Below are 21589 nucleotides of genomic sequence, written 5' to 3' on the forward strand. Positions count from 1 at the left end.
GGGCCATTTGCGGCCCGCGGACTAGTTATAAATGGCCCCCAGGCAGGGCAGAAGTGGGGGGAGCAAAAAAAAAAATTTTTTTTTTTTTTTTTTTTTGTGTGAGCTGGCGCTATTTGGTGGTGAGCCGTTGGTATTACAAGTTATTACCACCAGATGTGAGCTGGCGCCATCTGGTGGTGGCCGTTGGTATTACAAGTTAAGCATTACAAGTTAAACAGCAATTCTAATGTCATTTTACACTATTTTCACTGCCATCTTCTTCCCTCTAATTAGAACCCCCAAACATTATATATATTTTTTATCCTAACACCTTAGAGAATAAAATGGCGATTGTTGCAATACTTTCTGTTACGCCGTATTTGCGCAGCGGTCTTACAAGCGTACTTTTTTTGGAAAAAATTACACTTTTTTTAATTAAAAAAATAAGACAACAGTAAAGTTATCCCCATTTTTCTAAATTTTATGAAAGATAATGTTACGCCGAGTAAATTTATACCCAACATGTCACGCTTCAAAATTGCGCCCGCTTGTGGAATGCCGACAAACTTTTTTACCCTTTAAAATCTTCATAGCGACGTTTAAAAAAATCTACAGGTTGCATGTTTTAAGTTACAGAGGAGGTCTAGTGCTAGAATTATTACTCTCGCTCTACCAATCGCGGCGATACCTCACATGTGTGGTTTGAACACCGTTTACATATGCGGGCGCTGCTCGCATATGCGTTCGCTTCTGCACGCAAGCTCGTCGGGACGGGGTGCGTTTTCTGGCTCCTAACTTTTTTAGCTGGCTCCTAGATTACAAGCAAATTTGTCAAACCCTGACTTACACCAGTGCAGGTGGTAATAATGCGCTCGCTGACACCAGTGCTGGGGGTTAATAATGTGTTCGCTGACACCAGTACTGTTGTTTTTGAAGTTTGAAAGTTTGCATGCGGCCCCCCATGGCATATGAAAACTTGTCTTGTGGCCCTCAGGTAATTTGAGTTTGAGACCCCTGCCCTAGACTCTCTAATTGGTGTTCAAACCACACATGTGAGGTATTGCCGCGATTAGAGCGATAGAATTAATTCTAGCACTAGACCACCTCTGTAACGCAAAACTGGTAACCTGTAGGCATTTTTAAACGTCACCTATGGAGATTTTTATGGGTCAAAGTTTGTCGCCATTCCACAAGCGGGTGCAATTTTGAAGCGTGACATGTTGGGTATCAATTTACTCGGTGTAACATTATCTTTCACAATAGAAAAAAAAAATTGGGCTAACTTTACTGTGGTCTTATTTTTCAATTTTAAAAAAGTGTATTTTTTTCCCAAAAAATGCACTTGCGAGACCGCTGTGTAAATACGGCGTGACAAAGTATTGCAACAAGTGACATTTTATTCTCTAGGGCCTAGAGAATAAAATGTCAGCCTGTAGGAAGGTCCAATCAGTATGAAAGTGAAAAATGAATCCGCGCAATAGGACCAAATATTGCCTGTGAGTGAGTATAGAGTTTTTACGCCCTTAATTAACCACTTTAAAACCGCACGCCGTCATATGACGTCCAAAAAGGGGATCTGTTATCCCGGGTGGACGTCATATGACATCCTGTACTTTGTGCGGGGATATCTGAATGATGCCTGCACCTAGAGGCATCATTCAGATATCATTTTCTTACGGCGGCGATCCTGCACACCGTAAGAACGATCATAGTGGTGGTTCCGCCGCTTGATCATTCTTATAGGCGGCGGAAGGGGACAACCCCCCTCCCGCCGCCATCCGGTGCTTCTCCGGGCTCTCCCGTCCCATCAGGGGCCCGGAGAGATGATCGCCGTCCGCCGGATGTGTAGCATAGAGATGACTGGTAACCAGATGGTCACCAGTCATCTCTATGACCGTCAGAGGCCCGGGCGTGATGTGATTACGTCATGCCCGGGTACCCGTAAGTAAACAAACCGCAATTGCGGCTAGTAAGAATGAGATCTGTGAATTTTTTTTCACGATCTCATTCTTTCCAGCCCGGAGGAGAGATGTGGGGTCTTATTGACCCCGCATCTCTCCTTAAAGAGGACCTGTCACACACTATTCCTATTACAAGGGATGTAACAAATAAATAAATAAGTAAAATAAAAAATTAAAGAAATAAAAACAAATTAAAACGCCCCTGTCCCTGGTAGCTCACGCTCAGAAGCGAACGCACACGTATGTAAACGTCGTTCAAACCACACATGTGAGGTGTCGCCACGTGCCTTAGAGCATGTGCAACAATTCTAGCACTAGAACTCTGTAGCTCTAAACTGGTAACCTGTAAAAATTTGAAAGCGTCGCCTATGGAGATTTTTAAGTAACGAAGTTTGGCGCCATTCAATGAGTGTGCGCAATTTTAAAGCATGACATTTTAGGTATCTATTTACTCGGCGTAACATCATCTTTCATATTTAAAAAAAAAACATTGGGCTAACTTTACTGTTTTGTTGTTTTTTTAATTCATGAAACCCATTGCATTGCTATTTGCACACACATTTTGGATATCACCAGCATTTTCCTTTACTTTCCGTACTAGGATTTCAAAATTAGGTTTTATTAAAATGCACCAATTTTACCTGTATTTGATTATATGTCACTGCGTTTTTCACTATTAAGTACAAGCGCCTGTAACACTATTTACCACATCAGCAATGCACTAGCGCCATTCCTACTTCCATCCTCTCTCAAGGTCCAATCAGTGTTCAATGATCCATCTACTATCACACGAGCAGGTCTAGAGGGGCGGGACCTTCCTACAGGCAGCACAGCCGAACACAGACCCAGCTCTCACACACAGTGTGGGAGATGCCCGATGTATGACACATAGGAGAGAGAGAGGGAGTGCTGCATTCAGCTTCAGCTCAAAGCAGCCCCAGGACAGGCAGCCTACCGGGAATTATCCCAGTGGGCCAGTCCGGCCCTGGTCAACAGCATGTCTCTACAGGCAGTGCCCCCCCCCCCCTTCCCACAGCACCTGTATAGTTTTGCAAGACCCAGTGCTGTGCGACAAACAGGTAACTAAACACTAACACATCTGCACCTATAAATATCAACACTGCACCGACACTATTTACTGACGTGCACTACCCCTTGCCTCGACTGAACCAATGTGCACTACCCCACTCTCTGCCACTGCACATCCGGCCCCTGAACCAATGAGTCCTTCTCCAGTTGCCATCATTGCACCAATATACACTACCCTACTCACCATCACTGTAACAATGCACACTTCTGCCGTGCTCAGCATAACATTTAGGTACATTAGATATATGGGTGTCTTCCATCCAGTATCCTTAGCTTATGGTACCCACTCAAAACTAAGAAATTGCACTTGAGGCGGGTGTACCATAAAAATAATAAAATCAGGCCCTAAATCTCTTATTTTTAGTGCCGTGATTGATCTTTGGTCCATAGGAAATGATATCCGTTCCTACTGATGTTGTTACCTGACCCCTCTAGTAAAGGAAAGTGTCCGGTTGCCTGGGTGAATGGCATTCTTGTGTTATTTCACCGAGTGAGAAGGAAACATTGGTGTTGGTATGAGCTCTGGGAAACAATAGTGTCCATATGAAGGAATCTTTGACTTTCCCCTTAGTTTGTAATGTTTAGTGCTATTCTGGGACTGCCGTGCTTGTGCAGGTGTTTGAACACTAGCAGATTAGTTGTTTCTGGCCTGGCTCCATGTCTGGAGTAAATGCCTACTCAAATAATACAGCTCCCCTGTGTCACTCAGTTACAATAAACAGAACAGCCAGTGAATTGGGGGGAAAGGTCATTGCTGAGGTCATGGAGTTGCTCTGTTTGTAACTCATTTAAAGGGCCACAAAACCTAAAACTAGAACTGGTATAAAGGAACATACAAATATGCAGAAAATTGTAAATGATCCCATACTAAATTTTTTAGAGCAGGACACTTAAAAAAAAATCTCCCTTGTAGTGGAGCTGTGCCTGCACTGCGGGGGTTAACTACTCATTTGGGTCTAGGGGGCATGGAAAAGTAGATTTTTTTACCTGATTGTTGGGCTTTGCTAAATTGGCCCTTGCAGCATCTTCTTCTCCATGCTCCAGTTCTGATGTCCTCAAGACTGATGTAGGGTCCATGGACATGAGGACACAGAGGGGTTTATTTTCTAAAAGTAGAGGGTGCAAAATCTGGTACAGCTCTGCATAGAAACCAATCCGCTTTCAGGTTTTAGGCTGGGTTCACACTACTACACTACTTTCATCCTACTTTGCTCTGTGTTCAATGTTTCCCTATGAGAGCGTCTTGTAGCATCCTACATAAGTCGGTCCGACTTTGAAAATGCTCCCTGTACTACTTTTGGTCCTACATTGATCCTACTTCAGGCCCATTGAATATCATTGAAGTCGGACCAAAGTAGTATCCTGTTCATGAAAGTAGGATAGATGTAGGACCAATGTAGGATAAATGTAGGACCAATGTAGCAGAGCAAAGTAGGATGAAAGTAGTGTAGTAGTGTGAACCCAGCCTCATTGTCAAAGCTTAATTGAAAAAATTGAAGTTAGATGCTGATTGGCTACTATGCACAGCTGCACCAGATCACTCTCCAGTTTTTGTAAATCAACCCCATAGGGACAGTCCACCTCTGGAGCATGGGGGATCTATGCAGGCTCAATGCAAGGGCAAATAGAAAACAATTGTTTTTTATGTGACCTGTTCGTACCACAACTGTGCATTGAGCTGGATTGTGGTATGTTGAGTAATAATGCGGACAATCGGGCCCGGATTCACGTACGAGAGCGCATCTTTGTGCGGGCGTAACGTATCCTATTTACGTTACGCCTCCGCAACTTTTACAGGCAAGTGCAGTATTCTCTAAGCAAAGTTGCGGCGTAGCGTAAATAGGCCGGCGTAAGCCCGCCTAATTCAAATGTGGAAGATGTGGGCGTGTATTATGTAAATGTATTGTGACCCCACGTAAATGACGCTTTCTCCGAACGGCGCATGCGCCGTCCGTGAAAGTATCCCAATGCGCATGCTCGAAATTAACCCGCAAAAAGCCAATGCTTTCGACGAGAACGTAAATTACGCACAGCCCTATTCGCGAACGACTTACGCAAACGACGTAATCGACGGAAAATTTGCCGCTGGCCCGACGTCCATACTTAACATTGGTACGCCTCATCTACGCCCCGCAGGGGTAACTTTACGCCGGAAAAAGCCTAACGTAAACGGCGTATCTGTACTGCGTCGACCGGGCGTACGTTCGTGAATTGGCGTATCTAGCTGATTTACATATTTCTAGGCGTAAATCAGCGTAGACACGTCCCTAGCGGCCAGCGTAAATATGCAGTTAAGATACGACGGCGTAGGAGACTTACGCTGGTCGTATCTTAAAGAAATTTTGGCGTATCTGATTCTTTGAATCAGGCGCCAAGATACGACGGCTCAGACTCAGAGATACGACGGCGTATCTGGAGATACGCCGTCGTATCTCCTACGTGAATCCGGGCCTTAGTCTTTTTACGCATGTCACCACACTGCAGACTAGAATGAAGTTTCATTTTAGGATAGTGCCAGAGGCTAAGGTACCATGGATACAGGTGCAGTTCAGTCCCTGATATGAGAACTCCCAAACACAAAAATTGCCCATGGGACTTTGGAAGAGTTGCCCAACAATTCATTTTTATTCTTTAAAAACTCAAATTTTTATTCACATACATACACATTAAAATCATATTACATAAAGTATATCCAAAGATGGTAAGAATTGTCTAATAACATATACATCTACGAATAGCCAGTTGATGTCCTACAACATAATATTTAATGGGATATTCACCAACCATGCAACATGTATAGAGATATAAACGAGTGCAATGGGGAAAGTATTGTCCTGAGAGCTGTAGAAAGGGCAGGGGACCACCTGACACAACAGGGGTCACAAACGTGATGCTCGCGACCTTGCAAATCAACCACGGGCATCAGCGGTGTTCACAGCCATCACAAAAAGGAGAAATTTAATTTCCATTTTTATGATGCCTCTACAGAGTTGAAAAAAATGGGGGGGGAATTTCTTCTGTGGTAACCGGGCAAAACAAAGTCTGTCAAAGCCCCTTAACAAAGGACACCAGCCCCACAGTTTAAACCTTTTTATTTCTAGGGGCAGATCCTCAAAGAAATTACAACGGCGTATCTGTTGAGTATTCAAATTAGCTTTTTCCAACGATCCACGAACGTACGAGCGGCCGTCGCATTCTTTTACGTTGTTTCTGTTCGGCTTTTTCCGACGTATAGTTAAAGCTGCTATCTGGTGGCGTACTCAATGTTAAGTATGGCCGTCGTTCCCACGTATAATTTTGAAAATTTTACGTTGTTTGCGTAAGTCGTCCGTGAATGGGGCTGGACTCCGTTTACGTTCACGACGAAAACAATGACGTCCTTGCGACGTCATTTGGAGCAATGCACCCTGGGAGTTTTGACGGACGGGGCATGCGCAGTTCGTTCGGCGCGGGGACGCGCTTCATTTAAATGAAACACGCCCCCTACTCGCCGCATTTGAATTCGCGCCCTTACGCCGCAAGAGATACACTACGCCGCCGTAACTTACGGCGCAAATTCTTTCAGGATTCAAAGATTTGCAAAGTAAGTTACAGCGGCGTAGCATATCTCACATATGTTGCGCCCATGCAAATGTATGTGGATCTGCCCCATAGTTTTGGACTGAGTGCAGAAGGGTTAAAACTTCTCTAGGAGTAAGCAGAAAGCTCCCCAAAGTAGGGGGACCCTAGTAGTTTAGGCTCAGTTCACTCTTGTTATACTCTATACATAATAGTAGCAGTAGCCAATTATGTACTGTGATGTAATAAAGAGAGATTTCTAAGCCAGTCAAAGCATACATGTTTAAAATGTAACTGTTTATATAAAATTATTTGTTTCTAATATTTCCAGTCACTTGACGACCTGTCAAACGTCAGTGCTGAAGAGGTGATACAGATCCATTCCTTTATTTCTGACACTGGTAAGAAATGTACTTTTGTTTTGACATATGTTTTCCGCAATCGTAGTTACTAGATTATCACATCACATCCTCCATGTCATATGTGTGCAAATCTATTCCCTTTTCACAACTCAACTTCCTGCGTGAAAGCAATTGAAGCTTTCCCTCATCATGCAACTCCAAGGAGTTCTTGTCCTTGGAGTATGAGAGATCTATTGGTTGGTTACCCATAATGGTATTGGCAGTCTTGGCAAACTGATCCTTTATGGTAATTTTTCTCTCATAGTGGTTTCAAGCGTAGCAAAACATTTACAACTTGTAGAGGTGCCAAATTATCGATCAATTGATCGTCTGATTTATATATGAATGTTTTCTCTTCAAATTATACTTGACATTTATTTTAGTGTTCATGCAAAAAAAAATATCCTACCCGTCATTTTGAATATGGTGGTCATCCTAGTTATGGAAAGTAGAATGTATTTTCTGACAGTGCTGAATGGTTTTCCTAAACCATAAATCTTTGAATAGGCGAGTCATACTGTATGAAAGATGATACCCGCGGCTTGGCATGAAATATGCATTTAGTGTCCAAGCAGATGAAAACCTAACACATTCTTGAGGTTTTCTAAAATTTCCATGCTGTTTAACAGTTACAAGTAAGAGAGAACACTGTTAAATATTTTTTCTATTGCCGCTCTGATAGATGATTTTCTACTTCTAATCAATTTGTAAATGTTGTTGGTGCGTACAAGAAACAAGATAATTGAAATGAAGTAGTACTACTGGAGAACTGGATCCAGTAAAAGCTTTTGCTTGCATTAGCCCAGGTTCCCACTGGGTACGATTTCCTTTGATTTGAGATGCGATTTCACATGTGAAATCGCATCTCAAATCGGCGGCATTTGCCACCAATTGTCGGCAATGACACTGTCCTAATCGGTGTGATTTACATAGACATCTGTGCAGAATAATCTCAGCGGATCGGTTTCAGCGGATAGATTCTATGGTGTGTACAATCCAGCGGATCTGTTTCCGCGGATTTTTATCCCCTGGGATGGATTTCAAGCGGATATAAATTTGAAGACATGCTTTCAAATCTATCCGCTTGAATCCATCCCAACGGATTGATCCGCTGGTCTGTACAGACTCACCGGATCAATCCGTCCAAAGGGATCCCCCGCATGCGTCGTAATGATTCGACGCATGCGTGGAATTCCTTATATGACAGCGTCTCGCTCGTCGCGGCGTCATCATCGCGGCGACGGCGGGACACGTCATCGCGAGGGGATTTCGGCGCGGATTTCGATCCTATGGTGAGTACACTCCATCGGATCCAAATCTGCTGAAATCCTCGAGAGGATTTATCCGCGGAAACGGTCCGCTGGACCGTATCCGCGGATAAATCCTCTCGTGTGTACTAGGCCTTACTAAAGTCAGATATTTTTTTTCCTTAAATTAAAGTGACAAACATGTTATACTTGCCTACTCTGTGCATTGGTATTGCACAGTGGCCCCGGTCCTCCTCTTCTGGCGGAAATCTTGGCTCCTCCACTTATTTTTAGAACAACCATAGCCAGCCGCTTATTATGGGGAGAAACGTAGTCTGGGGGCTGCCGAGCTTTGTGTCTATGGATCCGCACTCCATAGACTTGCACAGTGTGTCTAAGGCCCGCCCCCACTTCCTTTTCTCTGCATTTGATTGTCAGCAGCAAGAGCCAATGGCTCCTGTTGCTTCTCGAATGCTGTGTAAATAGGATGTAAGGGGAGAATAGATGCAGCCGATCTCTTCTCGGCTCTTTTATTCTTCACACAGGGAAGTGGGAGCACAAGGAAATATAATAAAAAACAATACGTAAATGCAAACAATGCATTCAGGTAAAAAAACGAAAAAATTAGGTTTAGTTACACTTTTTTTAAATAATAAGGTGTACCTCTTCTGAATCAACGTTGGATTTCTTGACTAGTTACATTTGAGCAGAAGAAAAGTCGGATATAGCTGTACAATTTGGAAGTCAAAATATGAATAGTTAAAGTTGTTATACTCCGTGTCACCTGCTGGCAAAATCCCAAGTTGGTTATCCTAATTAAGAAAGGAATACCCGCAGTGTCAACTTGGACTGATGCTGCAAGCAGGGGGTGGGGGTGCCTCAATACAAATCCTACACACAGCACTTGGTTGTGTTTGGGATCCTAGTTGTAGCTAAGGCCATTCAGCAGTCCAGTGCCAGGGTTTAGGGTGACAATAAAAGCTCTGGCATTAAACTGTTATACTTACTTGGTGGGGCTTAACGCAAGACTGGGCTTAAAAGGGCCCAGTGTAAAAACTAGGCTGGGAATTCAGGGGCTCCATGGGAATATAGGTATTGTTTTGAAGATTATGTATGATCCTTCTTAGTACCAAAAGGTACCTGCACTTCAGAAGTATTGCTAATATAGTTAGTAGGGTTGTCCCGATACCGATACTAGTATCGGTATCGGGACCGATTCCGAGTATTTGCGGGAGTACTCGTATTCACGCAAATACCCCCGATACCAATATAGAATACTTCCCCCCAGCCGCCGTCGCCGTGACGCCGCATCCCGCCGCCATTCGCCGCATCCCCGCTGCCGCTGACTGTGTAATACGCCGGGAACATTACAGCTTTGAATAGCTGTAATGATTCGCACCGCGCATAGACACTCCCCCTCGCTCGAGTGAACTGTCCAATCCCGAGCGAGAGGGAGTGTCTATACGCAGCGCGGCGCCAATCATTACAGCGATTCAAAGTTGTAATGTTCCCGGCGTATTACACAGTCGGCGGCAGCGGGGATGCAGGTAAGCGAGACAATGGCTGCATGGGGCGAGACAATGGCTGCATGGGGGGAGACAATGGCTGCATGGGGGGAGACAATGGCTGGATGGGGGGAGACAATGGCTGGATGGGGGGAGACAATGGCTGGATGGGGGGAGACAATGGCTGGATGGGGGGAGACAATGGCTGCATGGGGGAAGACAATGGCTGCATGGGGGGTGACAATGGCTGCATGGGGGGTGACAATGGCTGCATGGGGGGTGACAATGGCTGCATGGGGGGTGACAATGGCTGCATGGGGGGTGACAATGGCTGCATGGGGGGTGACAATGGCTGCATGGGGGGTGACAATGGCTGCATGGGGGTGACAATGGCTGCATGGGGGGTGGCAATGGCTGGATGGGGGGAGACAATGGCTGGGGGAATACATTGCTGGATGGGGGGTGACAATGGCTGGATGGGGGGATACATTGCTGCATGGGGGGAGACAATGGCTGGATGGGGGGAGACAATGGCTGCATGGGGGGAGAGAATGGCTGCATGGGGGGTGACAATGGCTGCATGGGGGGTGACAATGGCTGGATGGGGGGAGACGATGGCTGGATCTGTGGGGGGACATCGCTGCATTTGGGGACACATTTTAAAAAAAGTATCGGTATTCGGTATCGGCGACTACTTGAAAAAAAAGTATCGGTACTTGTACTCAGTCCTAAAAAAGTGGTATCGGGACAACCCTAATAGTTAGGTTTTAGGGCCTTACGGGTTCACTGTTAGTGGTGTTTATGGAAATGCAACCTTAAAGTCCCTGTAATGTGTCCTTAGTTCCTAAGTGCCTAATGAAGCTATAGTGTTATGCACACAATTTAATTTTGTCTAGTTTTTCCATTTCGTTCTTTTGTTATTCCATCTTCCATTTCTTTTCCATGTTTTCTTTTCTATCCTTGCATTTTCTGTGTGTTTCTGCTTTTGTGTGTATGTCTTTTGTTCCTGTACTTGCATAAACTACCAGTTCATGTTGACTGTGACCCATATGCTGTGGCAGGAGTTTGTAATGAACATGGCAAAACCTATGCACTGTACACCATCACTGTCCAGCGACGGCTCTCAGATGGCATTGAAGATTCTTGGAACACCTATCGGCGATACAGTGACTTTCATGACTTCCACATGCGGATCACTGAACAGGTAAGGTGTGGGGGTGCATATACACTTTCTTCACAATATACAGTTAACTTTGGGTAAGAGTGTACAATTTAGGAAACAGTTTCCAAACACTACAGCCGTGACCAAAAGTTTTGAGAAAGACACAAATATTAATTTTCACAAAGTCTGCTGCCTCAGTTTTTATGATGGCAATTTGCATATACTCCAGAATGTTATGAATAGTCATCAGACGCATTGCAATTAATTGCAAACTCCCCCTTTTGCCATAAAAATTAACATTTCCACTGTATTTGTGAAGAAGGCTTCAGAGAGCTCAAAGTCCAGCAAGCGACAGGACCGTCTCCTACAGTTCATTCGGCTATGGCATCGGGGCACCACCAGTGCAGAGCTTGCTCAGGAATGGCAGCCGGCGGGTGTGAGTGCATCTGCACACACATTGGGCCATATTCTCAGGAGAGTTAAGACGGAGTATCTCAGGAAACTCCGTTGTATCTCTCTTTTTTGACCCGCGTATCTATGCGAGTGATTCCTAGAATCATTTTCGCATAGATACGCTGAAGATCCGACATGTGTAAGTCACTTACACTGTCGGATCTTAAATGTAATTCGCCGCCGGTCGCTAGGTGGCGTTTACGTTCAGGTCTCATTTGTTTATGCAAATGAGCCTGATACGCTGATTCCCGAACGAAATCGCGTCGAGTAACCGTCGCTTACGTAAGCGCAGGGTTACCCCTGCTATATGAGGGGTAACCTTCCATCAGTCCCACATATGCCATGTTAAGTATGGCGTCGGGTCCGCGTCGTCTTTTCCCGTCGGGTACGTCGTTTTCCTAAGTCGTTCTTGAATACGACTACGCACACGTCGGCGTCATTGACGTTTTCTGCCGAGAACTGGAGCATGCGCACTGGGCTATTTTTAGCCCGGCGCATGCGCAGTTCGATCGAAACGGGGGCGCGCTTAATTTAAATATAAGCCGCCCCCTTTGAAATACGCGGGGATATGCCGGGCCTTTTACACTACGCCTCCGCAAACTACGGAGCAAGTGCTTGAGGAATACGGCACTTGCTCCAGTAAGTTGTGGCGGCGTAGTGTAAATAGCTTACGCGAGGCCGCCGCAGATTATTGGAGAATCTGGCCCATTGAGGGGAAGACTTTTGGAAGATGGCCTGGTGTAAAGAAGGGCAGCAAAGAAGCCACTTCTCTCCAGGAAAAACATCAGGGACACACTGATATTCTGCGAAAGGTACAGGGATTGAACTGCTGAGGACTGGGTAAAGGCATGTTCTCTGATGAATCTCCCTTAGACAAAATTGTGAGTGAGCCCACTTCCTTGGCTAAGAACACAGCCATGAATTAAGAATGGTCCAAAAATATCCTCCGAGAGCAACTTCTCCCAAACATCCAAGAACATTGTGGGGATGAACAATGCCTTTTCCAGCATGATGGAGCATCTTGCCATAAGGCCAAAGTGAAAAGTAAGTGACTTGGCGAACAAAACATCAACATTTTGGGTCCATGGCCAGGAAACTTCCCCGACCCTAATGCAGTGATGGCGAACATTGGCACCCCAGATGTTTTGGAACTACATTTCCCATGATGCTCAACTACACTGCAGAGTGCATGAGCATCATGGGAAATGTAGTTCCAAAACATCTGGGGTGCCGAGGTTTGCCATCACTGCCCTAATCCCTTTGAGAACTTGTGGTGAAGAATGGGCTGCCATCAGTCAGGATGTGGCCCAGAAGTTGATTGGCGAGCATAACAGGGTAAATTGCAGAGGTCTTGAAAAAGAAGGGTCAACACTGCAAATATTGCATAAACTTAATTTAATTGTCAAAAAAAGCCTTTTGAAATGCTTGTAATTATACTTCAGTATACCATAGTAACATCTGACAAAAGATTAAAAAAAAGAACACTGAAGCAGCGGACTTTGTGAAAACTGTGTATCATTCTCAAAACTTTTGGCCACAGCTGTACATTCAGTATTATCGAGAGAAGATTTTTAAGGTATATTCGAATAATAACTAATCAGAAAGCTGACTATATTAAAATGGTTGTGAAACTTAAGACATGAGTTGTATTGGAAACAAGTCTCCTTTTAACTTTTTTATTTTTATTTGCCTAAACACCAAAAAAAATTACTTAAAATATATAATAAAAAAATAATATTCAGTTGTTTTGTCATATTGAACAGTAGTGGGCTTTTTTTGGAAATATTGGTACCTAAACAGTCCCCTGATATTTCACTTTTCAGATAGAAAAAGAGATTGAGGCCACACAGCCCTCAATGTCCTTCTCCTCCAGCACTCGCTGATGAACAGGAAATATGCCATTCGGTTTGGAATGAACACTGATCATTTGTGGTGTTCATTCAGAAAAGAGAAGGCACATTTACTGCATCCCCTACCCTTCATCCTGAATGAGTCAGTCGTCCTTCCGCTATGCAACACTGGCTGCCTACCACTTTATCCACTTGCTGTGCAGCTGCAATCTTCTCCCCTTTGTGTCCCCTTGAAAACGTGCTGCCAGTACCAGTGGGGGGGGGGGGTTAAGCAGCAGGGATCAGAGGGCACACATTGGAGCAGATCGCAGCCACACAGCGGGAGGATCAGTGACAGGCTGCACACACGGCAAGCAATTGGTGGCCATTGTGGACATCACACTTTTGATGAATAGTCACAGATAGTAATTTACTCAGGAGAGTCTAGGAGGTAGCCCTATTCCGCTATATGTTCGTTCGTTGCAAAGTTACTGTATGCTTGTGTTAGAAGGGAATTCCAAAGATGTAAGGCTCCTGAGCTGGCCAGCTGGAAACGTTTGTGTTCCGGCATAAGCTTAACGTCACTGGAAAGTCACCGTATACATAGAGATTCGTATTGTGACATTTTACCATATTGTACCCTTTTATTTAGGTAATGTTTATATATCAAGGTAGCTTTTTGAGAGGCTTTTGTTTTCATCCATGCATCTCAAAAGCATGGGAAAAAAAAAAACACTACCTAATGCAAATGATGCATAATTATGTTTCCTTTTTTAAATAGGGACCCCGTGTTTAAATGTGTGCCTTTTCACTTTCTTTGCACATTTTGTATTTGTGGAATATCACTTAGCTATAGAGTATCACTTTGGGGATTTGGCAATAGTGTATCACAGGTCTCAGTAGTGCAGTCACGTCCTATTTATCTTGTAACACAAGTCTGACTTCTGTGCTGACAAATGTTAAGGGTAGCAGAAATGCTGGGGTGGAACAGTGGCTTGCATCATTTATTGTATTGGTCACAGGGCTTAGGAAGGAAAAACGCAGTTTGGGAATAGAGTGGATAGGCATTAGGTGAAAGCTTATGGATCTGTGAGGTCTGGCCTGGAGACAGCTGTAGGCAATTCTGTGTGCCACCAGGAATATGCCTTTTATTAGTTTGCTTATATTGTTATATTCCGTTCTTGTAAAACTCACGGCTAAATCCCCAGCTGGCACAAAGGCTCATATTGTTGAAAAATAAAATACATTTACATTTTTTTTTTCTGTCTTTTTAATATAAAAAAAAAAAAATTAAATGTAGTTTTAAACAAAGTCATTTTCAGCGAAATACCTGTATTTAAATATCGCACTCTTTGGTTTTGTGTGCCTGTTAATTGCTTCGCTAGGCAGTGACTCGTGCTCTGCTTTAAATGTCATTTGGCTATTAAAAGTGTTTCTGGCACAGTGTGAAAGAATAAATTTAGTTTCATGTTCAACTACCCAAGTCTATTTTGTTTCAGGCGGTATTAGTGTCATTTACATGTCCAGTCTTAGGAGAGAGCCAAAATGTCCTTCTCTGGGGCCATTGTTACATAAACTCAGATGGAATGTGATTATATATCCTACTTCCAGCTGTCCATAAACTCCTGATCTCAAGGCTTAACGGTTATTCCCACACACTGATTTCGGTATTTATTCTACAATGAGATAAAATCAGTCTGAAGCAGTTTTCCACTCTTTTATCCCAGCTCAGAGACTGTGTTGTCTGCATCTGAGTCACGTATAGTGTAAAAGTTATAAATATAGAACAGATTATGCTGAAACTGATAGAGGTTATGGGATGTAAATTGTAATTTGGATTCGGGAATAACCAAAGACTCGTTCATTTGGAAAAACTAGACTTTAGATTAATGTTGCAAATTTTGGCTAGGAGAGATACCTACAGACTCTAGACCACATTCCTCTACAAACACTGGCCCAGATTCAAGAAGCAATTGCGTCTGCGTAACCATAGTTACGCAGCGCAATTGCTTACTTGCGCAGGCGTAACGACTTCTCCTGATTCAGAGAGCTCGTTACGCCGACTGCAGCCTAAGATATGCGTGGCATAAGGCTCTTATGCCCTCATATCTTAGGCTGCATTCTGACGCAGGCCGCTAGGTGGCATTCCCGTTGTGGTCAGCGTATAGTATGCAAATTGCATACTAACGCCGATTCACAACGTTACGCGAGCCCTGCGTACGCAGTTTACGTCGTTTGCGTACGTCGGGTTTCGCGTAAGGCTGCACATGCTAAAAGCAGGGGCAGCCAATGGTAAGGATACCCGTCGTTCCCGCATCGCGATGTTTAATTTTTACGTTGTTTGCGTAAGTGAATCGTGAATGGCGCTGGACGCCATTCACGTTCACTTTGAAGCAAATGACGTCCTTGCGACGTCATTTACCGCAATGCACGTCGGGAAAGTTTCCCGACGGAGCATGCGCTCGACGCGGGAACGCGCCTAATTTAAATGATTCCCGCCCCCTACGGGATCATTTAAATTGCGCGCGCTTACGCCGGGCATTTTGCCGGAGCGCCCACGCAATTTACGGAGCTACTGCTCCGTGAATCGAGGGTAGCGCAGATAATTTGCGGGGGCGCAGGGCAAAAACGGTGCCCTGCGCCTACGTAAAAACTGTACAAATCTTATTGAATCTACCCCACTAGACATTAGATTATCCTATCCTAGCAATTTTTCAGAGTGGGGTGACAATAGGGTTGCCTTTGGGTGACCACAGCAGCCACCTCTGATTAATATTTGGTAGAATAATAGCTTGTTTTTTTCCTGGATTATGGACTTTAGTTTCTTGAAGATAAAACAGACATCAGAGGTGGTGTTCCCAGAATACCATCTCTGCACTATGAATATACACTGAGGAAAAAAAGAATTTGATCCCCTGCTGATTTTGTACATTTGCCCACTGACAAAGAAATGATCAGTAAATAATTTTAATGGTAGGTTTATTTTACCAGAATACCAACAAAAATATCCAGAATAACATATTTCAAAAAAGATTATGGCCCAGATTCACGTAGGGCGGCGTAACTATGTGCGGGCGTAGCGTATCTGAGATACACTACGCCGCCGTAACTTAGTGAGGCAGGTCCTGTATTCTCAAAGAACTTGCGCCGAAAGTTACGGCGGCGTAGTGTAACTGTGCTGGCGTAAGCCCGCGTAATTCAAAGTAGGCTAGTGTGGGCGTATTTTATGCTAATGAATCGTGACCCGACGTGATTGACGTTTTTAACGAACGGCGCATGCGCCGTCCGTGAACGTATCCCAGTGCGCATGCTCAAAATTACGCCGCAAATAGTCAATGCTTTCGACGTGAACGTAACTTACGTCCAGCCCCATTCACGGACGACTTACGCAAACGACGGCGTAAGAGACTTATGCCGCTCGTATCTTAGCCGAATTTATGCGTAACTGATTCTAAGAATCAGCCGCATAGATACGACGGCTCTCATTCGGACTTACGACGGCGTACATGGCGATACGCCGTCGTAAGTCCTTTGAGAATCTGGGCCTATAAATTAATTTGTGGTAGGTAGGGGGCGCTAATAAGAAAATTAATCAAGGTGATAGCAATTTCAAAAATCATGTGATATCAATTAAAATAAACAACTAGCAATCAGAGCTAAATAACAAAGACCCAGTTGGATCAGTAGTGAAAGAAATAGATTCACAAGAGAACCTCTACATAGAGAAGTGATGTGCTCCCAAAACCTTGTATCAAGAAAAAATGATAAATTCTCTAGTGATATTGATAATGTCCATACATTTCTGTAGTAGTAGTGAGCCACTTAGAAAATAACGGAGTGAATCTTGCAATGGACCAGAAGATAAACATGCAATCTTCTCATTAACTGCAGTGCTTCAAAATCCTTCCACCAATTTCCGCAAAACGACACCCAAAAGTGAATAATATATATGCGCTTACCACAGCGCTTTGACTCCTTTAACTAAAAAGAAAGTCAAACCCGCTTGTGCAGTTGTGAATGTCTGCAAACATATATGCGTCCTCCAGTGGTTGACACAGGCAAATCTTCTCCCAGTATTCTCAGAAATGGAATAAAAAGCAGAAAAACTCCATAGTGCAACCGGTTTTTAATAAAAAATGATAAAACAAACATGGGCCAAGTGGCCCCTTACATTAAAAGGTGCCCATCCCGGCACTGGGTCTGCGGGCCTTTGAAATGAGGAGGTTAAAACCTCAGTTGCGTGCGGTGTGTGTCTCCTCTCGCCTCGCCAGCTCACATGCGTCGGATGATGGGGGAAAGCGTGACCTGGTCACGCTTTTTACTTTCCCCCATCATCTGACGCATGTGAGCTGGCGAGGCGAGAGGAGACACACACCGCACGCAACTGAGGTTTTAACCTCCTCATTTCAAAGGCCCGCAGACCCAGTGCCGGGATGGGCACCTTTTAATGTAAGGGGCCACTTGGCCCATGTTTGTTTTATCATTTTTTATTAAAAACCGGTTGCACTATGGAGTTTTTCTGCTTTTTATTCCATTTCTGAGAATACTGGGAGAAGATTTGCCTGGGTCAACCACTGGAGGACGCATATATGTTTGCAGACATTCACAACTGCACAAGCGTGTTTGACTTTCTTTTTAGTTAAAGGAGTCAAAGCGCTGTGGTAAGCGCATATATATTATTCACTTTTGGGTGTCGTTTTGCGGAAATTGGTGGAAGGATTTTGAAGCACTGCAGTTAATGAGAAGATTGCATGTTTATCTTCTGGTCCATTGCAAGATTCACTCCGTTATTTTCTAAGTGGCTCACTACTACTACAGAAATTTATGGACATTTTCAATATCACTAGAGAATTTATCATTTTTTCTTGATACAAGGTTTTGGGAGCACATCACTTCTCTATGTAGAGGTTCTCTTGTGAATCTATTTCTTTCACTACTGATCCAACTGGGTCTTTGTTATTTAGCTCTGATTGCTAGTTGTTTATTTTAATTGATATCACATGATTTTTGTAATTGCTATCACCTTGATTAATTTTCTTATTAGCGCCCCCTACCTACCACACATTCACTAAATCTAATGAGGTATTGGCCTCTTATATTTTTAGGGGAGCAGCTTTTTCATTATATATTTTTTAATTTAACTTATTTTATTATAATAAGTTTTTATGTTCCACACACATTTTTTTCTTTGGCGCGAAAATCAATCCTCAAACTATAAATTAATTTGCATTTTAATGTGTGGAATAAGTATTTTACCCCTTCGCACAACATGACTTAGTGGCAAAACCTTTGTTGGCAATCGGAGGTCAGACGTTTCCTGTAGTTGGCCACCAGGTTTGCACACATCTCAGGAGGGGTTTTGTTCCACTCCTCTTTGCAGATCCTCTGCCAAGTCGTTAAGGTTTCGAGGCTGACATTAACTCTAACCTTCAGTTCTCTTAACATATTTTCTATGGGGTTAAGGTCTGGAGGTTTCTTCAGCCATGCATTGGCCATGTGTTTTGGGTCATTGTCATGCTGGAATACCCATCCATGACCCTTTTCAATGCCCTGGCTGAGGGATGGAGGTTCTCACCCAAGCTTTAATGGTGCATGGCCCCGTCCATTGTCCCTTTTGATGCAGTGAAGTTGTCCTATCCCCTTAGCAGAAAAAAAAAAACCAAAGCATAATGTTTCCACCTCCATGTTTGATGGTGGAGATGGTGTTCTTGGGGTCATAGGCAGCATTCCTCCTCCTCCAAACACTGCAAGTTGAGTGGATGCCAAAGCGCTCTATTTTGGTCTCATCTGACCACAACACTTTCACCGAGTTCTCCTCAGAATCATTTAGATGTTCATTAGTAAACTTCAGATGGGGCTGTACATGTGCTTTCTTGAGCGGGGGGACCTTATGGGCGCTGCAGGATTTCAGTTCTTCACGGCGTAGTGTTACCAATTGCTTTTTTGGTGACTATGGTTCCCGCTGTCCTAAGATCGTTGACAAGATTCTCCCGTGTAGTTCTGGGCTGATTCCTCACCATTCTCATGATCATTGAAACTCCACGAGGTGAGATCTTCTATGGAGCAGCAGACCGAGGGAGATTAACAGTTATTTTGCAAAGAATTGCACTAACTGTTGTCACCCTCTCACCAAACTGCTTGGCGTTGGTCTTGTAGCCCATTCCAGCCTTATGTAGGTCTACAATCTTGTCCCTGTCATCCTTGGACAGCTCTTTGGTCTTGGCCATGGTGGAGCGATTGGAATCTGATTGACTTGCTTCTGTGGACAGGTGTCATTTATACAGATGATAAGCTGAGATTAGGAGCATTCCCTTTAAGAGAGTGCTCCTAATCTCAGCTTGTCACCTGTATAGAAGACACCTGGGAGACAGAAATCTTGCCGATTTGATAGGGGATCAAATACTTATTTCATGCATTAAAATGGAAATCAGTTTAACTTTTTTGAAATGCGTTTTCTGGATTCTTTTGTTCTGTCTCTCACTGTTAAAATAAACCGAACATTAAAATTATAGACTGATAATTTCTTTGTCGGTGGGAAAACGTACAAAATCAGCAGGGGATCAAACACTTTTTTGCCTCACTTTATCTGTTTGTAGTGGATCAGACTGTTGCTCTATAAGAAGTCCTGCGTGAGTAGGCTCTCTATTTGAAGGCCTAATTTTTATGCCTCGCTCAAGTGTATCTTTAAATATGGAACACAACTGGAACCAGCTTTCAGTAGATACATCTTGTTAGCTTTTCTGTTTTTTTATTGCTTAATAAACGTAAAAAAAAGGCAAAATTAAATTGTTTGCCTATTCACTTCTAAAACATTTGTTTTTTAATTCTGTCATTCATTTTACATTTTCCAGTTTGAAAATCTTACCAGTATCTTGAAGCTGCCAGGAAAAAAGACATTCAACAATATGGATAAAGAATTTTTAGAGAAAAGAAAAACTGATTTGAACTCTTACTTACAGGTATATGTCCTTTTGTGTACTTGGAAATTAAGCTGGCACTGATTGAAATTCAGCCGGATCAGCAAGGACCAGCCATGTGGCCATCGCTAATCGACTTCTCGAAGAGACATGCTGGAGTAAATTTGTTCCTCTGGGTGCAGCTATAGGACAAGTTTAACACTTTTAAATACAGGCAACTCACATTTGTGAAGTTATCAGTATGCATTGGTTAAATCCCAGCATAGGGGTAGTCATCGGTTTTATCAGTCCGTTCCTGCTTGATAGGTCTCTCTGTGCTCGATACAAACACCTGCATGCCAACTGTGCCTCAAGCCTTGTTCTGAGCTCTCTCCACTGCGGCCAGCCTCTCTACCATCCAGAGGTGTTTGTATCGAGCACAGAGCGCCTATCAAGCAGGAACTGACTGACGAAACTGATGACTACCCCTTAGCTGGGATTTAACCAATGCTTATGACTTCACAAATGTGAGTTGCCTGTATTTAAAAGTGTTATTAAACTTGTCCTATATCTGCACCCAGAGGCACCTTTCCCTGTGTGTCTTTCAGTGTACTGGAACATGGTTTCTGTCCCCCCCCTGATGGCAGCCCTGAGTGTGGGACCCCCTATCACCATCCCATATGGTCCTTGGACTTTTTAAATATCTTGATATACTACAAGACTATGGACTCTTGTTAATTTATGTTACATTTTTGCATAAATCGATATGCTTTTAACTTCTATCATCTATCACTGCGGGACATTTAATGCTGTAGTTTCCTGCACCTTTACTTGTATATTAAATTTGTTGATCAGCAGCTGTAGCCACTAATCGGTGAATTCTGGCAGCAGTCTCTATCTCCGAATTTTTTTTTTATCAACCAAAGCCATCCAAAAACAATTTGAATATCAGCCGGTTCAGCAGGGACCAACCGAGATTCACACCATGTATGAGCAGGCTGATTGTACCCAAGATGATCGATCAGCTTGGGTACAAACAGCCTGTGTGATTTTACATGCGATTATTGATGACGGATATTAACCCCTTCCCGACCACCGCATGTACATATACGTCGGCAGAATGGCACGTACAGGCACATTGGCGTACCTGTACGTCCCTGCCTTCTAGCGGGTGGGGGGTCCAATTGGGACCCCCCCGCTACACGCGGCGGTCGGGTTCCCTCGGGGAGCGATCCGGGTCAACGGCGCGGCTATTTGTTTATAGCCGCTCCGTCGCGATCGCTCCCCGGAGCTGAAGAACGGGGAGAGCCGTATGTAAACACGGCTTCCCCGTGCTTCACTGTGGCGGCTGCATCGATCGAGTGATCCCCTTTATAGGGGAGACTCGATCGATGACGTCATTCCTACAGCCACACCCCCCTACAGTTGTAAACACACACTAAGTGTACACTAAATCCTACAGCGCCCCCTGTGGTTAACTCCCAAACTGCAACTGTCATTTTCACAATA

The 21589-nt window shown here is 43.9% G+C and overlaps 1 protein-coding gene across 1 annotated transcript in view; it reads left to right on the forward strand.

Moving 5' to 3' along the window:
• The window catches only part of SNX13 (sorting nexin 13), a 210056-nt gene that overhangs the window by 160963 nt on the left and 27504 nt on the right, over nt 1-21589 (forward strand). The window contains exons 17-19 of the mRNA XM_040352832.1: nt 6919-6988; nt 10802-10944; nt 20036-20143. Coding sequence (XP_040208766.1) covers nt 6919-6988; nt 10802-10944; nt 20036-20143 — 321 coding nt within the window. The remainder of the gene's footprint in view (nt 1-6918; nt 6989-10801; nt 10945-20035; nt 20144-21589) is intronic.

The sequence above is a fragment of the Rana temporaria genome, chromosome 5 (assembly GCF_905171775.1).
Source record: "Rana temporaria chromosome 5, aRanTem1.1, whole genome shotgun sequence".
In the NCBI taxonomy this organism is placed as follows: Eukaryota; Metazoa; Chordata; class Amphibia; order Anura; family Ranidae; genus Rana; species Rana temporaria.